We start from the raw sequence: 17,159 nt of genomic DNA, 5'->3' as shown, positions 1-17,159 counted from the left end.
TAAGCTAAGGACATCTAGGTGTATTATCTTTGAATTTTACAAAGAGAAAGACAAAGGTGAATAAGACAAACCAAAATTTGACTAAACTTTACTTTGTTTTCATCCATTTTAAAACCACAGCATTCTTTCACATTTCCAAGAAAATTCCTATTCCAAAGCCATATTCTCTCATTCCAGACCCCCAGAAAGATGCAAGGGGTTTTCAAATCGTACTACACAGTACCAAAACTCTTACGCTTACACCTGATAAACAACAACAAATATGTGATCCATGTCATTTATAAACTTGGGTTCTGAATCTAAAGAGACATTCTATTAAAAGAAACAACATTTGAAAGATACTAGTGTAAAACAGGAACACAAAGAAGATATATATTATGATCTTCCCAGCCCCAGCTTAGCCTCTCACTACTTAAAAGGTTGGCAGCGTTGGTCAAACACAAAGTGAAGAAGCTGCCTCGGACCTCACTAAGGGTGGGAGGAGCTGCTAGACATGACCTTGGAACGCGAACTGGCCTTGACACGAGCACGAGCCCTGGCTACAGCTCTGGCCTCGGCTCTCTCTTCCTCAGCTCTCAAAGCCTCTTCATAACGGACTGGAAAGGCACTGGGGACCACACCAGTGACCTTGGCCACAAACTCCAGGACTTTCATCTTGATGGTTGCAGCGCGGGCTCTCCGGCCCCACAGGAACTCATAGCGCGGGGGATCGCTGTGGCGCACCTGACGATACACCAGGTACTTTTCCTGCACCAGATCTTCTGTGATAAGCTTCCTGGGGTCCCCAAAGATTAAGTGCCACCTTCCATCATAAACACCGAAAATACTCAGGAATTCCCAGATGTCCTCCTCAGAGGCGCGGTTGTCACTCAAGAGGATCACACCCAGGAGAGGCAACAGGAGCGCACTCTTCGGAAACCGCCTGCCACTGCTCCGACTGCCATCATCGCTGACATCTAGCTGGCTGACAAGGGTATAGGAGTCACCACTCGGCTTGACTTCCTTCAAGTCAAGACCAAAGAGCCGCTGAACGCGCTCAGCAGCTCTCCTGAGGATCTCAGGGAACTTCCCCTTGTACCTTTTGTTCACAAGCTTCAGCATGTCTGCCTTTATAATGGGCTCTTTCACTGTATACTTCTCCAGCAGGAAATCTATCAACATTCCCACCTGCTTGGTTAGAGGATCTCTCTGAGAGCTCTCACCGGAGGTTGAGGCCCGGGAGGAATTTTTCCTTGCCTCAACCCGGCCCTTGGCACGTACATCAGATCCTGGGCCTGAAACCCCTGCAGCACGAGAGCTAGTGGCTGGGGCTCCCTGAGGCTCCTGGCGAGTGCCAGCAGCAGGGGAGCTCGGGGGAGTACCCTGAGAAACAGAAGCGGGGGACGAGGGCGACTCGTCTATCTCTGCTGCAGTGGCCTGAGCACCCCCGAGATTCTGGGTCTCCCTCCGGGCCTGGCGGCGCTTCTCACGGGCACGCAGCTTACTCTTCTGCCCCCGAGGCATGACTATGGGCAGGGACAGCAAGCGGGGGAGTGGCCAGGAGAGCAGGTGATGCTGGAACCTGGAGGAGGGAAGGTGAGAGGGTGTGAGCACCTTCAGCAGGGAGGTACCACCCTGACTTGAAGAAGGCCGCTCCGCACGTTCCCTTGAGGGCACTGCTCTAGGAACCACTGGGCCCTCCTTCTTGCTCAGCCTGTCCCCTGAGAACCCAGCGTGAGAAGCGACAGTGAGTGAGCCTCAGGCTACAGCCTGCCAGCCCTGCCTGTGGCTGACGGCGGTGACCACAGATCCTGGTAGGGTAGGCCCTCTCTGGGTTCCAACGGTCCCTTTCGTTCACAAACAGGACTGTCACATGGACTCTTGGTAGGGCCGGGGCCTCTTCCCTGTGCTGCTCTGAAGGTGACACCTCAAAGCTCCCTGGGGCCCACGAGAAGGAACTGAGTCATGGACACTGTCGGGGTGCACAGCGCTGACAGTGCTGTGGGGCCTGCTCTGTCCTGAACTCGTTGGTCCTCAACCATTCAGCGTCCTCATCTTGTCGATACCAAGGGTCTGGGACCCCCCACAGCCCCCCTGTGCCCCTGTGCCCCTTCTGCCCCTGGAGTGGCACCTTCAGACGAAGGACCTCATCTCCCTTAGAAATGATACAAAGAAATGAGGAGCCTCCGCCTGACAACCATGCTCTGGGCCTTCAAGGGCTGAGCAGAGGCCTGGGCAGGACTATTATTCCTTTGATTCGGTGGAAGGGGGGTGTGCTACCTTCAGTCGTCATGCACGGTCCCCACTGGGTCTCCTGGGAGGATCTGGGGGACCTGAGGACATTTCCTCACAGTAAGGCCCACAGCTCCCTGAGACCGAACAGTGGAAGTGAGGATGGCCTTACCCGGCCACAGCGTCCCTAGTGTCCACAGGCTGAAGCTGCAGCAGGCACGCCGAGGCCCTATAACGCGGGCTCCTCCCTCACGGTCCCCATTTCTCACTCAGGGGAGGGTCTACGGTTCCTCCCTCTGCTGACCCGTCACACCAAGATGCTTACTTCCCTGTGAGTTCCGACTGGGGAACGGATGGGCACTTCTGCCTGACATCTGTGCCCGGGGGCGCCTCGGAACGACAATGCAGAGGGACTCTGTGGGGTCCCCGCTGGCATGCGGTGGAGTTCCCCACAGTCCTCAGCATCTTCTCCGTGAGTCCTGGCAAACCCCGGAAATCCTCCCTCCGCTGATCTGAGTTCGCCTGCATTACCTGAAGATTCTCACCTTCCTGAGATCCCCAAGATGAAAGAAAGGGTGGGCCCCTTCCATTCACCCCCGTCCATGCCCTCCCTGGGTTGGTAGCAGGGGCTGGACCCCGCGGGACCCCACTGTTCCGGCGTCGTTGGCCTCTTTCGCCCTCACTCTGACGGCATCTACTCTCCTCCCTCAGCTCACCTCAGTCTTCGGGCCTCAGATCAAGGCCCACATCTGCCTGGCTCCCTGGGGCTGGAAGTGAGGGGTGACACATCAGGCTACCTCTACCTGGGGTTTCCCAGGGCCGAGGGGGGTGGGAGTTTGTGGGCCCCCACTGCTTTGGGTGGGTGTTCATCTACATCATCCCTCAGTGTCCTCACCCTGACGCACAGCAGGACTTGGACATCCTCTGTGTCTTGACTTGAAGTCTATCCCCTCGTACTAAGGCCCCCAACTCCCCGAGACCCACTAGAAAGAAAATTTTCTTGTCTCTCTAGCTACAACGGTGTGTGGACTTGCAATGCTGACAGGCAGGCAGAGATTCTGTGGCCCTCACTATTGTGGCGTAGGTGGTCCCCTCAATTCTCAGGGTCCTCTCCTTGGTTCCTGGCATTACCGGGAAATCCTCCGGCTGCTGAGCTCAGCCCATACTCCCATCCACGAGCTTCCTCACCTCCCTGCCATGGTCCGGGAAAAAGGGAGTGATATTCATCAGGTCACCAGGCCTGAGTCTCCCTCCCACGTCTGAGAGTAGGGATGAGATTCTATGTGGTTCACTTCTTTCTGGGTGGGGTTCCCTCATCTTCACTCGGTGTTACCACCCTGACTCTTGTTAGGAACCAGGCTCCTTCCCTAGGTTGAATGAGGCCTCTCTCATTAGACCCAAACCCTGACGTCCCTGAGACCACCCTTGGAGGAACTGAGAGGGCAATTCAGCCTGAGAGCTCGAAACCTGGCTTCCCAGGGCGAAGGCAGAGGTGGCACTGTGTGTGGTCTCCTCCGTTCTGGGGGAGTCGGTTGTCTCATTCCTCACATAGAATTTGTGCCTTGACATCGATCATGGCCTGGGACTCCTCTTCTTCTGCTGAACCGGGCAGCCAGCCCTTAAACCAAGGCCCTCATCTCCCTCAGACCCCACAGGCAGAGGTTAGGGGGCACCTGAGCCTGCCAGCTCTGCCCTGGCCTCCCGGGGCTAACGGCAGGGGCGGCATTAGAGGCAGCTCTCTCCACTGTGTAAGGAGCAGTCTCCATTTCCTCACTCAGGAGCTTCACCTTGACTCTGCACCCTGCCTGAGACTTTGCCCTCTGCTGACGTGAGCCCGTGACTGTCAGAAAAGGTCCTCATCTTCCTGGGACCCGAGCTTACACTCAGACTGAGCCTCATTCCGCCAAAGCTGATCTGGGGCTCGGCTATGCCTGCTAACAGCAAGGGTGGGACTCTCCGACCCCACTGTTCTGGAGTTGGTGGCTCCCTCAGTCCTCATTCAGGACTCTGGCGTCCAGTCCGGGTAGGGTTTGGGATTCCTCCCTCCACTGACACGAATCTGCATGCCTCAGACCGAAGCTCTCACCTCCTTGAGTAGCTAGAAGACAAGTCGGGGGCTCCACGTCCCGGCTACCTTATCTGGGGACTCCCAGATCTGAGAGCAGGGCTGCTGATTTGTGCAGTTCCCTGTTTTCACGAGAGGTCTGCTTACTGGCACGGATGGTCCTACCTCTGCTTCTTTTAGGGCCAAGTCTCCTCCCTAAGCTTAATGGGGTGGCCTTATCTATCTATCTATCCATCCATCCATCCATCCACCCAACTACCTGTTTTTTTACATTTCACACCCATTACGCATTGACTTTGTAACTGGTCGTTTGTACCCCTTAATTGTCCTCACCTAATTTCTCTCCTCCCCCCAACCACGTTTGTTCTCTGTTATCTATAACTGTTTCTCTTCTGTTGTTTGTTCATTTGTCTTGTTTTTCAGCTTCCACATATAAGTGAAATCATACGGTATTTGTTTTTCTCGGTCTGACTTATTTCACTTAGCGTACATAACACCCTCTAGGTCCATGCCCCCGCCCTTTCTTTTTGGCCGCACCGTGTGGCCTGTGGGATCTTAGTTCCCCCACCAGGGATCGAAGGTGCGCCCCCTGCAGTGGAAGCGAGGAGTCTTAACCACTGGACCAACAGGGAAGTCCTGCCCCCTTTGCATAAAGGCCTTTCTCTACCCGAACGTCCCCTAGCCCCCAACCCCACTTCCCACCCCAGGCAGGAATGAGGGCTTCTCTCAGCCTGAATTACTCTAGAGCATCGCACGAGGGAAGGCGGGAGGGGGCTCCGTGCAGTCACGTCTTTCGGAAGGAGGGACCCTCGTTAGCTCGGAAGGTCCCACTTTTCACCTGCTGGGGACAAGACTACACCCTTTGCCTAAGAAGCCGCCCCCTCTAGACAAAGGCCCTCCTCCACTCCCTGAGGCCCTCCACACGGCAACTCCAACAGGACTCCTCTGGCATATAGGTCACATCAGGGTCTCACGCTGCTGATGGCAGGCAGGGGCGGGAGGCGGGGGGTCACCTTTGTTATGGGGGGAGGGGTAGGGAAGGTCCCTTCAGGCTACATTCAGGTCCTCACCGTGGCTCCGGACGAGTCCTCAAAACCCACGCTCGGCCGAACAAACCAACGCCGTGGCTAACCGTCGGGCTCCTCGCTTCCAAAGCGGAAGTCGGGGGGAGCCGCATCCGGCCCTGCGTGGGGTCTCCGAGGGCTGACGGCAGGGGCGGGACTTTGCGGGGACGCCCACTGTTCAGGGGTCAGCGTCCCTGCGTCCTGCCGGTGCCGCCTATCAGAGCCCGGGACCCCTCCCTCTATGGTCCCGGGTCCTCCAGCCTCCGAACCAAGCCCTCACCTCCCTGAGGCCCTAGCGGGGGGAAGTCAGGGTGCTGAAATTCATAGAGCAAGCCAGTAGGTTAGAAACTCAGATGTTACAGTCTTGAGTCCAAGGTCTGTAGAGCAGGGCAGGCATACTAGAAACTCAGGCAGGATTTCTGTGTTGCAGTCTTTTTTTTTTTTTTTAATATTTATATATTTATTTTGGCTGTGCCGGGTCCTCGTTGTGGCATGCGGGATCTTTAGTCGTGGCATGGGAACTCTTAGTTGCAGCATGCATATGGGATCTAGTTTCCTGACCAGGGATCGAACCGGGGCCCCCGGAATTGGGAGCACGGAGTCTTAGCCACTGGACCACCAGGGAAGCCCCTGTGTTGCAGTCTTGAGGCTGAATTCCTTCAGGAAACCTCAGTTCTTGTTCTTGGGGCCCTCAACTGATTGCATGAGGCCCAGTCACACTACGGGTGGTCATCTGCTTTACTCAAAGCCTACAGATTTAACTATTAATCGCATGTGAAAAATACCTTCACAGTGGACATCTAGACTGATAATTGACTAAACAGCTGTGCAGCACAGCCTAGCTCTTAGCTAATGTAGTCCATCTACACGTAATGCCACCTTATGGCGTACAAAACTAAGAGGTGGGAATGATAGGAGGAATCTAGACTTGGAAATATGACGCTGCCACTAACTGGGACAAAGAATACAGGAAGAGGACGAATGAGGTTTGGAAAAAAATCATGTGTTTATATTTTTTCACACTGAGTTTGAGATATCCTTGAATCAGTCATAGTTGGATTTATGTTTAAAGCTTTGTGGGTAGGTCAGGGCTTGGGATAATAGATCTGGAAGTTAGCAGCAGATAGTTTGCAGTTAGAACTGGAGGAGTGGATGAAGTTACCTGGGGATAGTTGTGGGGAGGAAAAAAATAGTGGACCGGATATGGTAACTTGGGGAGCACCAGTTCCCCAAGGGGTGACGGAAAAGAAGTCCACTGAGGAGACGGAGAAAAAACAGATTGAGACGTAGAAGAACCAGGACAGGGCAGTGTCTTAAACACTGTAGAAGACAGTGCTATGCTCACCAAATCCAATTCTATATTCCTTCTTCTTAGGCACATGGAAAGCTCCATTCTTCAGACCCCTTGAGGCTAACGGAGGATTTATGACTGGTTTCAGCCAATGAAATGGGAGAGGAAGTGATGGGTTTGGCTGAATCAGAGAAGAGCCCTTTAGAGACTCGCTGTCCACTCTCCCCTGCCTCAATGAATAGGTAATCCCCAGAGAAAACCCCCAAATGCCCCTCCCTCCCCCATACCCATTGAACATGTAGTGTGGTTGAGAAATAAACCTTTGTTGTGGTAAAACGCTGAGATTTCAGGATTAATTTGACACTCTAACCTAACCTAGCTTATCTTGACTAATACAGAAGCCAAGGCAGTAGAATATTTTGCAAAGGAGAGAACAGTCACAACAGTCTCATATGCATCAGTGTTCCAGAAAAGAGACCCTTCCATGGATTCCCAAATGTGGAATAATGAAGCCAATAAGTCCAAACAATTTAGGGGGTTTCTCAATCGTAACAGTCTGACAGGGAACCTGCATTGTCTTTTGGCTTTAGCTAACAAATGTGCTCATCAGATCAATAAAATGTAGCCTTAACTTGAATTGGAAATTGACATCACAACACATATACACATTACAGTGTACTAGCCTTGTAGTTTGGCTTGAAATCTTGAGGTGACGATACAAATTCTGATTCAATTATCTTTGCCTTCGTTCTCCATTTAGGTTTTGCAAAAACAGTGGTCTCAATATTTCGCCTTAGTACAAGAGACCCCGATTTATAAACAACTTTATCCTATATATTTAGTTATGAAGGGGATTGTTTAGCGTTCTGGGTGCCCTTTCCCAAGTGGAAAGAAATGATAAAGGATGATTAGCTTCCCAGGCCATATCCCACCACCTACAGTGCAGCCAGACTAGAAATGCATATTATTCCAGGACATAATTATGACTTATGTTATTGATTCTAATCAACGAGAAGCAAACTAAATGTCATTTTACATAAGGCACAACAATAGAGTCAAGCAGGAAGCCGTGCCAGATATATATGCATTATACTTGAAAACGGAGAATACCAAATTCCAAAAGTACATTGTTGTAAAATAAAGGAAGTCCAACTGGCCTAAATGCACACATCTGATCATAGATTCCAAATATTTCTATAAATAAAAATGAAATCTCTGCTGAGACTGGTAATTATGACATAAAATGTTCCAGCTAGAAATCATTAAGCTAAAAAATCACTTAGAAACTATAAAATGCACATGAAAACAATGCTTTGATTAGGCAGCATTTCCAATGTATTCCAGTCCTTCTTCCACATATTACTCTCAAGTGAGATCATCACAATCTCTTTTCTTCTCAGATTTATAGAAATTACATTAAGAGGTATCCTTGGATACCAAACAGCCCTTAAATCTCACTTAGTCCAAGATGTGGTCAAAGCCGAGTTCCTCAGTTCTTCACTGCTTAGCTATTTACTAATGATAAAAAAGAAAATCTCTCTCTTTTGAATTACCTCATTTATCCTATACAAATGGGGAGTGAAGTATTAAGGCTAATAAATTTTGCTGATAACCATGGCTTGTATTTCAACATTAATACTTTTTATTGACCTAATTAATATTAATGGAAATCATCCTATAGTGCTTTAGGGACTACAGATGTGACAGATTCCCTCTCAGAAGGTTATTATTTCTACATTGTAGTTTTTAAGTGTTAAGTTTATCTATAGGGCCCATATTCTTCCTGTATTAAATGTCAATTAATTCTTCAATGAAAACTCAGCAAAATGCTTTGATAATAAAATAATAGTTAACACAAATATATAATGCTTATGAATTCGTGGGCACTGTGCTGAATGCCCTACACTTAATTCTCAACATAATCTTATAGTTAGGTATTATCATCATCACAATTTTACAGATAAGCAAAGAGGCACAAAGAGGTTACAGAATTTACCCAAGGTTACACAACTAGTAAATGGTAGCGCTGGGATTGAAAGACCAGGTGTCTGCTTCCAGAATCTCACGCTCTGACGTACTACATACTGCCTTCCTAGATGGTGTGAGATAAACACGCTCCAGAACTATGTTGAAACTCATGAACTATCAGGAATTTATCCTCTGATATAAAATTTCTCTTTATCAATCCACCATCTGGAGAGAGAAGAGTCTATAGGTAATCTTTTTGTTTTCATTCTGGAGGAGAAATACTCATGCGTCATTTCACTCTTCTTTTGTAAATTATTTGCTTATTTTTCCCTTTTTAAAGGCTTCCCTAAGGTCTGTAATTGGAATTTCCCATGCCTTTTGAAGTTTATTTTTCTTAACCTTAAAAATATTTTTAGGAATAGGAGGTGCTCCCTGTGGAAGACACAGAACATAAAAAATTAAAATATGAACTGCTAGCCCTTCATGTACTTATTAGTTTACATCCACTGCCTAATGAAGAGCCACAAAACTTAGCATCCTAACACAACAACTGTTTCTTCTCACAGATCTACAGGTCGGCTGAGGGGCTCTACTTCACGCTGTAGCTTTGGACCAGAGGGCTGGCTGGGACCCTTTCTAATGGTGATGACAGGTTTAAAAAGTGAGGTGGGGGGACTTCCCTGGTGGCGCAGTGGTTGGGAGTCCGCCCGCCGATGCAGGGGACACGGGTTCGTGCCCTGGTCCGGGAAGATCCCACATGCCACGGAGCGGCTGGGCCCGTGAGCCATGGCCACTGAGCCTGTGCGTCCGGAGCCTGTGCTCCGCAACGGGAGAGGCCACAAAAGTGAGAGACCCACGTACCAAGAAAAAAAAAAAGGGTCTTATAAGTGCTGTCACAGAAAGATCTCGCATTCACTTCCATTAACTTACAAGAGCAAGTCACAGAACAATATGTACACTGTTGCCCCTGTGTGTTAAAAATTCAACATATTTTTGTAGCACATCTATGTACAAAGAAGCCTCAAATCACCTTTAGAATGACACACACCATACAGTTAATTGTGGTTACTTTTGAAAAGGGGACTGAATTTTCGAGCAATGTTGTAAGGGGGGAGATTGTGATTTATGTGTTTAAGAAGTTTTTATAAGAAGAATATATATGCTATGATTCGCTCTGTCATTAAAATATTTAAATGAGCCTAATAGTAGAAACAGTAGCTGTGTATCACTCGGATTCAGTAACTGCTAACTGATGCAACAGAGAAAACCTGATATCTGAATGACTTAACACCACAAAAGTTTGTTTCTTGTGCACATAAAATCTGATGAAGGTTGGCAGAGGCTCACTGCTAACAGATGACTCCGAGATCCAGGCTATGTACGGCACACGGCTCCACACCTCAACACGGGCTCTCTATGTTTGCTGCTGAATGGAAGAGAAAGCACAGAGGTGCCATACTGACTCCCTCGTGCCTTGGTCTGGAGGTCGCCCTTCCTAATTACAAGTGGACTGGGAATACAGTCTCCCCAGGAACCCAAGGAGAGCAAGACAGGATGTGGATGAGGTTTGCAGTCTCCCATAAACTGGTGCATAGTACGTGCTCAATAAAGAGCAACTATTGCAACTGGTTCTGACAACAACCCTCTTAGTTTCTTGGAGGAGTTTCTGAGAAGGCCAAATTTACCTTGAAATTCACCAATTTTTTCTTGTGCATACTATGTAAGACATGTTTTCAAATACAGGATTACATCTAATTTCCAAAAGTACCCTGTAAATCTCAGCAGAGAGGGCGTTCACCAGTACCTTTCTGCATTGCCAATTGCAATCACCTGTGTAATCTCAGTAGGCTGGGAATTTTCTCCTAACTTTTGGTTGCATGGTCAAAATCATAGCCACCCACCACCTGACTGAACATACCTGAACACCCGAACAGGTGCCATGAAGCTTATTGAACAAACAGCATCTTCCCTGGGACAGATACAGACAAGAATTACTGGGAGGATGGTGAATTGTTTTCCCTTTTCATTCAAAGCTAGCATGTCTGCCAAAGAACCATTTTCCACCTCCAAGAAGGACTCCAACATGGGTTTTTAGGAATTCAGCCTCAGTAGATGTTTGTTTACACAGTGATTTCCTTGGTCCCTCCTCCTTTACCACTTAGGAAGAAGGCTTTGGTTTTGGACGACTTAATTAAGTCCACTCAGTGTATGGATTCAGTGGCCAGATTCAAAGAAGACATTTCATTAAAATCCTACTGCAAATATCACGTTGTTTCAAAAACAGCCTCCCTAGCCTTGGGGTTGTAAGCCAAGGCCCTGTAGAGTCCATACCAAATCAGAGTCTAGTCACCAGCAGGTTTGAAAACACTGAGAATGTGGTGGAGGCACCCAGTGGGGATGGGGAGGTGTGTAAACGTCACTGTCTGAAGTGAACAGTTACATGGAAAGGGCAGCTGCTGTCCCAGGGGTCCACGGTGAGGAACGGGATCAGCAGGGAGTCGGGATGCTCCGAGTCGGGGCAGGGCAGGGGATATGGGTTGTCTGTCCCTCCGGGAGCTGAGTGCAGCCTCCAGAGGAAGATGCCGAGAAGAGCTGGCCAGCAGGTCAGGTTCCAGTCTGGACACGAGGGCACACTGGGGAAGACCCAGGGGAAGGGCGCTGTAATGCCGCAAAGTGCTGGGACTGGACACACGTGCCGGGACCGGGGCAATCAGCTCTCAGGGAACCCTGGGGCGAGGGGCAGGAGGATCCTAGGTAAACGAAGCCCACAGACAATCCCCAAATTGTGTCTGATTCTCATTTTCACCTTCCTTCTTTAGGCCTGCTTTTAATATTTTGGCTACAAGTTCCTCTTTCTTATTGCCCGAGAGACACCATGGAGCAGTGAGAAGAGAAATGAATTAAGAGACAGAAGGGCTGCCTCAGGCTGGGAGGAGCGGAACAGTATGGGCTCTGGAGGAATTCAGACCAGGCTGTACTCCCGGTTCTGTCACTTTACCAGTCTGGAGAGGACTGCAAGTTCTTGGTCTGCCAAGTGGGTTTGATAAGCCTCATCTTATAGAACTGTCGGAACATATGTGATATATGTAAAGCACCTGGCACAGTGGCTGGCAATGTTTGGGTCTTTCATGCATGGCAGTTTTTATGATGCTTATTTTCATACCAGAAGAAACTGGTCTTCTCTATCCTAGAGATACCCTCATCTCTAGGAATTTTTCATTTTACCCAGGAGATGTCAGAGACTATGCGGTCCTCTAGGACAAAGAAAGCTGAATTAACCAAAGTGCTCCTTAGCAAGTAACCCTGAGTACATCTTCCCTACCAGAGAACATGTTGTTTCTTTTGTGGAGGCAGGGGTTTCACCAGGATGCAAATCAAACCTTATAGAATTTGTGTCAAGGGCCAGTAATTCCCCTGCCTCCCCAACCCCCACCCCCACCCCCCCCGATTTTCACGTATTTCATCACCACCAAAATCTGGGCCCATTTAGGAGTTCTGCCAGATTACACTCAAGACAAACAAATATCGTATATTAACGCATATATATGGAATCTAGATAAATGGTACAGTTGAACCTCTCTGCAGGGCAGGAACAGAGACGCAGACATACAGAACGGACATATGGACACGGGGGAAGGGGGAGTGGGATGAATTGGGAGATTTGGATTGACCTATATACACTACCCTGTGTCAAACAGATAGCCAGCGGGAACCTGCTGTACAGCACAGGGAGCTCAGCTTGGTGCTCTGAGACCACCTAGATGGGTGGGGGGAAGTCCAGCACGGAGGTGATATATGTATACGTGTAGCTGATTCACTTCGTTGCACAGCGGAAACTAACACAACACTGTAAAGCAATTAAACTCCAATTAGAAAAACCCGATAACTAATTAATGGAGCGGGCTGGGGCTCCTGCAGCCCAGGGCACAGAGTACCAGCACAGGGGCTTCTCAGCATCCCACCACAGTGGAGACAATATGCATAAAACACCTGGTTTGTTTGTGCACTGTGTTCACCTGCACCGGGTCAAAAGCACTGGACCCATTCTATGCTTTCTCCAGGTGGAGATTCTCTCTCTTTTTTTATTTTTTTGCAGTACGCAGGCCTCACTGCTGTGGCCTCTCCCGTTGCGGAGCACAGGCTCCGGACGCGCAGGCTCAGCGGCCATGGCTCACGGGCCCAGCCGCTCCGCGGCATGTGGGATCCTCCCGGACCGGGGCACGAACCCATGTCCCCTGCATCGGCAGGTGGACTCTCAACCACTGCGCCACCAGGGAAGCCCGAGATTCTCTCTGCTTTACTCACAATCCCAAAGTAACTGTTCAGGGCACTTTCTCATTTCAGGCTTAGCCTCTCAACTCTGTGGCCCACCACCTGAGGGTCTGGCCCCTGCTCACCATTATCACAGCCTCATCTAGCCCACCATGCAGCCAACTTAAAATTACCTCACAAGGAGGGATTTGCAAAATACCAAACCTCAAACTGTTCTGGCTGAGGGAATTTATACTTCACTGCTCTCATCTGGACTCTCTCCCCACCAGCCTCGCTGCGTTTTTCATCACACCACCTTCCTTATATAATAGCTGCTCTTATACGCTACACATCTACAGGCAGGTGCAGGGTCGTTTTTACCTTAGCATCATCACTACCAGCACAGAACCTTCCAAAGAGCAGATGCTCCATTACAGATGGGAATCAATGAGGCACTGAGTGAGGAATGTAATTTATTACTATTTAATTTTCTCGGCATTCTTGAATAAGCTAAGGACATCTAGGTGTATTATCTTTGAATTTTACAAAGAGAAAGACAAAGGTGAATAAGACAAACCAAAATTTGACTAAACTTTACTTTGTTTTCATCCATTTTAAAACCACAGCATTCTTTCACATTTCCAAGAAAATTCCTATTCCAAAGCCATATTCTCTCATTCCAGACCCCCAGAAAGATGCAAGGGGTTTTCAAATCGTACTACACAGTACCAAAACTCTTACGCTTACACCTGATAAACAACAACAAATATGTGATCCATGTCATTTATAAACTTGGGTTCTGAATCTAAAGAGACATTCTATTAAAAGAAACAACATTTGAAAGATACTAGTGTAAAACAGGAACACAAAGAAGATATATATTATGATCTTCCCAGCCCCAGCTTAGCCTCTCACTACTTAAAAGGTTGGCAGCGTTGGTCAAACACAAAGTGAAGAAGCTGCCTCGGACCTCACTAAGGGTGGGAGGAGCTGCTAGACATGACCTTGGAACGCGAACTGGCCTTGACACGAGCACGAGCCCTGGCTACAGCTCTGGCCTCGGCTCTCTCTTCCTCAGCTCTCAAAGCCTCTTCATAACGGACTGGAAAGGCACTGGGGACCACACCAGTGACCTTGGCCACAAACTCCAGGACTTTCATCTTGATGGTTGCAGCGCGGGCTCTCCGGCCCCACAGGAACTCATAGCGCGGGGGATCGCTGTGGCGCACCTGACGATACACCAGGTACTTTTCCTGCACCAGATCTTCTGTGATAAGCTTCCTGGGGTCCCCAAAGATTAAGTGCCACCTTCCATCATAAACACCGAAAATACTCAGGAATTCCCAGATGTCCTCCTCAGAGGCACGGTTGTCACTCAAGAGGATCACACCCAGGAGAGGCAACAGGAGCGCACTCTTCGGAAACCGCCTGCCACTGCTCCGACTGCCATCATTGCTGACATCTAGCTGGCTGACAAGGGTATAGGAGTCACCACTCGGCTTGACTTCCTTCAAGTCAAGACCAAAGAGCCGCTGAACGCGCTCAGCAGCTCTCCTGAGGATCTCAGGGAACTTCCCCTTGTACCTTTTGTTCACAAGCTTCAGCATGTCTGCCTTTATAATGGGCTCTTTCACTGTATACTTCTCCAGCAGGAAATCTATCAACATTCCCACCTGCTTGGTTAGAGGATCTCTCTGAGAGCTCTCACCGGAGGTTGAGGCCCGGGAGGAATTTTTCCTTGCCTCAACCCGGCCCTTGGCACGTACATCAGATCCTGGGCCTGAAACCCCTGCAGCACGAGAGCTAGTGGCTGGGGCTCCCTGAGGCTCCTGGCGAGTGCCAGCAGCAGGGGAGCTCGGGGGAGTACCCTGAGAAACAGAAGCGGGGGACGAGGGCGACTCGTCTATCTCTGCTGCAGTGGCCTGAGCACCCCCGAGATTCTGGGTCTCCCTCCGGGCCTGGCGGCGCTTCTCACGGGCACGCAGCTTACTCTTCTGCCCCCGAGGCATGACTATGGGCAGGGACAGCAAGCGGGGGAGTGGCCAGGAGAGCAGGTGATGCTGGAACCTGGAGGAGGGAAGGTGAGAGGGTGTGAGCACCTTCAGCAGGGAGGTACCACCCTGACTTGAAGAAGGCCGCTCCGCACGTTCCCTTGAGGGCACTGCTCTAGGAACCACTGGGCCCTCGTTCTTGCTCAGCCTGTCCCCTGAGAACCCAGCGTGAGAAGCGACAGTGAGTGAGCCTCAGGCTACAGCCTGCCAGCCCTGCCTGTGGCTGACGGCGGTGACCACAGATCCTGGTAGGGTAGGCCCTCTCTGGGTTCCAACGGTCCCTTTCGTTCACAAACAGGACTGTCACATGGACTCTTGGTAGGGCCGGGGCCTCTTCCCTGTGCTGCTCTGAAGGTGACACCTCAAAGCTCCCTGGGGCCCACGAGAAGGAACTGAGTCATGGACACTGTCGGGGTGCACAGCGCTGACAGTGCTGTGGGGCCTGCTCTGTCCTGAACTCGTTGGTCCTCAACCATTCAGCGTCCTCATCTTGTCGATACCAAGGGTCTGGGACCCCCCACAGCCCCCCTGTGCCCCTGTGCCCCTTCTGCCCCTGGAGTGGCACCTTCAGACGAAGGACCTCATCTCCCTTAGAAATGATACAAAGAAATGAGGAGCCTCCGCCTGACAACCATGCTCTGGGCCTTCAAGGGCTGAGCAGAGGCCTGGGCAGGACTCTCTATTATTCCTTTGATTCGGTGGAAGGGGGGTGTGCTACCTTCAGTCGTCATGCACGGTCCCCACTGGGTCTCCTGGGAGGATCTGGGGGACCTGAGGACATTTCCTCACAGTAAGGCCCACAGCTCCCTGAGACCGAACAGTGGAAGTGAGGATGGCCTTACCCGGCCACAGCGTCCCTAGTGTCCAGAGGCTGAAGCTGCAGCAGGCACGCCGAGGCCCTATAACGCGGGCTCCTCCCTCACGGTCCCCATTTCTCACTCAGGGGAGGGTCTACGGTTCCTCCCTCTGCTGACCCGTCACACCAAGATGCTTACTTCCCTGTGAGTTCCGACTGGGGAACGGATGGGCACTTCTGCCTGACATCTGTGCCCGGGGGCGCCTCGGAACGACAATGCAGAGGGACTCTGTGGGGTCCCCGCTGGCATGCGGTGGAGTTCCCCACAGTCCTCAGCATCTTCTCCGTGAGTCCTGGCAAACCCCGGAAATCCTCCCTCCGCTGATCTGAGTTCGCCTGCATTACCTGAAGATTCTCACCTTCCTGAGATCCCCAAGATGAAAGAAAGGGTGGGCCCCTTCCATTCACCCCCGTCCATGCCCTCCCTGGGTTGGTAGCAGGGGCTGGACCCCGCGGGACCCCACTGTTCCGGCGTCGTTGGCCTCTTTCGCCCTCACTCTGACGGCATCTACTCTCCTCCCTCAGCTCACCTCAGTCTTCGGGCCTCAGATCAAGGCCCACATCTGCCTGGCTCCCTGGGGCTGGAAGTGAGGGGTGACACATCAGGCTACCTCTACCTGGGGTTTCCCAGGGCCGAGGGGGGTGGGAGTTTGTGGGCCCCCACTGCTTTGGGTGGGTGTTCATCTACATCATCCCTCAGTGTCCTCACCCTGACGCACAGCAGGACTTGGACATCCTCTGTGTCTTGACTTGAAGTCTATCCCCTCGTACTAAGGCCCCCAACTCCCCGAGACCCACTAGAAAGAAAATTTTCTTGTCTCTCTAGCTACAACGGTGTGTGGACTTGCAATGCTGACAGGCAGGCAGAGATTCTGTGGCCCTCACTATTGTGGCGTAGGTGGTCCCCTCAATTCTCAGGGTCCTCTCCTTGGTTCCTGGCATTACCGGGAAATCCTCCGGCTGCTGAGCTCAGCCCATACTCCCATCCACGAGCTTCCTCACCTCCCTGCCATGGTCCGGGAAAAAGGGAGTGATATTCATCAGGTCACCAGGCCTGAGTCTCCCTCCCACGTCTGAGAGTAGGGATGAGATTCTATGTGGTTCACTTCTTTCTGGGTGGGGTTCCCTCATCTTCACTCGGTGTTACCACCCTGACTCTTGTTAGGAACCAGGCTCCTTCCCTAGGTTGAATGAGGCCTCTCTCATTAGACCCAAACCCTGACGTCCCTGAGACCACCCTTGGAGGAACTGAGAGGGCAATTCAGCCTGAGAGCTCGAAACCTGGCTTCCCAGGGCGAAGGCAGAGGTGGCACTGTGTGTGGTCTCCTCCGTTCTGGGGGAGTCGGTTGTCTCATTCCTCACATAGAATTTGTGCCTTGACATCGATCATGGCCTGGGACTC

General features: G+C 50.7%; 2 protein-coding genes across 2 annotated transcripts; both read right to left on the bottom strand.

Moving 5' to 3' along the window:
* Positions 1 to 468: 468 nt before the first annotated feature.
* LOC309796355 (melanoma-associated antigen B1-like) lies at positions 469 to 2,097 on the bottom strand (the record flags this gene model as incomplete). Its single annotated transcript, XM_082609386.1, has 1 exon — positions 469 to 2,097. The coding sequence occupies exon 1, from the start codon at positions 1,501 to 1,503 to the stop codon at positions 469 to 471; it is 1,035 nt and encodes a 344-aa protein (XP_082465512.1). The 5' UTR covers positions 1,504 to 2,097.
* An 11,727-nt stretch (positions 2,098 to 13,824) lies between these two features.
* On the bottom strand, positions 13,825 to 14,859 carry LOC309796762 (melanoma-associated antigen B1-like; the record flags this gene model as incomplete). The annotated part of the gene is made up of 1 exon (XM_082610110.1): positions 13,825 to 14,859. The coding sequence occupies one exon, from the start codon at positions 14,857 to 14,859 to the stop codon at positions 13,825 to 13,827; it is 1,035 nt and encodes a 344-aa protein (XP_082466236.1).
* Between the last annotated feature and the right edge of the window lie 2,300 nt (positions 14,860 to 17,159).

The sequence above is a fragment of the Mesoplodon mirus genome (genome assembly GCF_964341445.2).
Source record: "Mesoplodon mirus genome assembly, chromosome: X".
Classification (NCBI taxonomy): Eukaryota; Metazoa; Chordata; class Mammalia; order Artiodactyla; family Ziphiidae; genus Mesoplodon; species Mesoplodon mirus.
The sequence above is the reverse complement of the archived record's forward strand: the minus strand, read 5'-3'. Positions and strand labels throughout refer to the sequence as shown.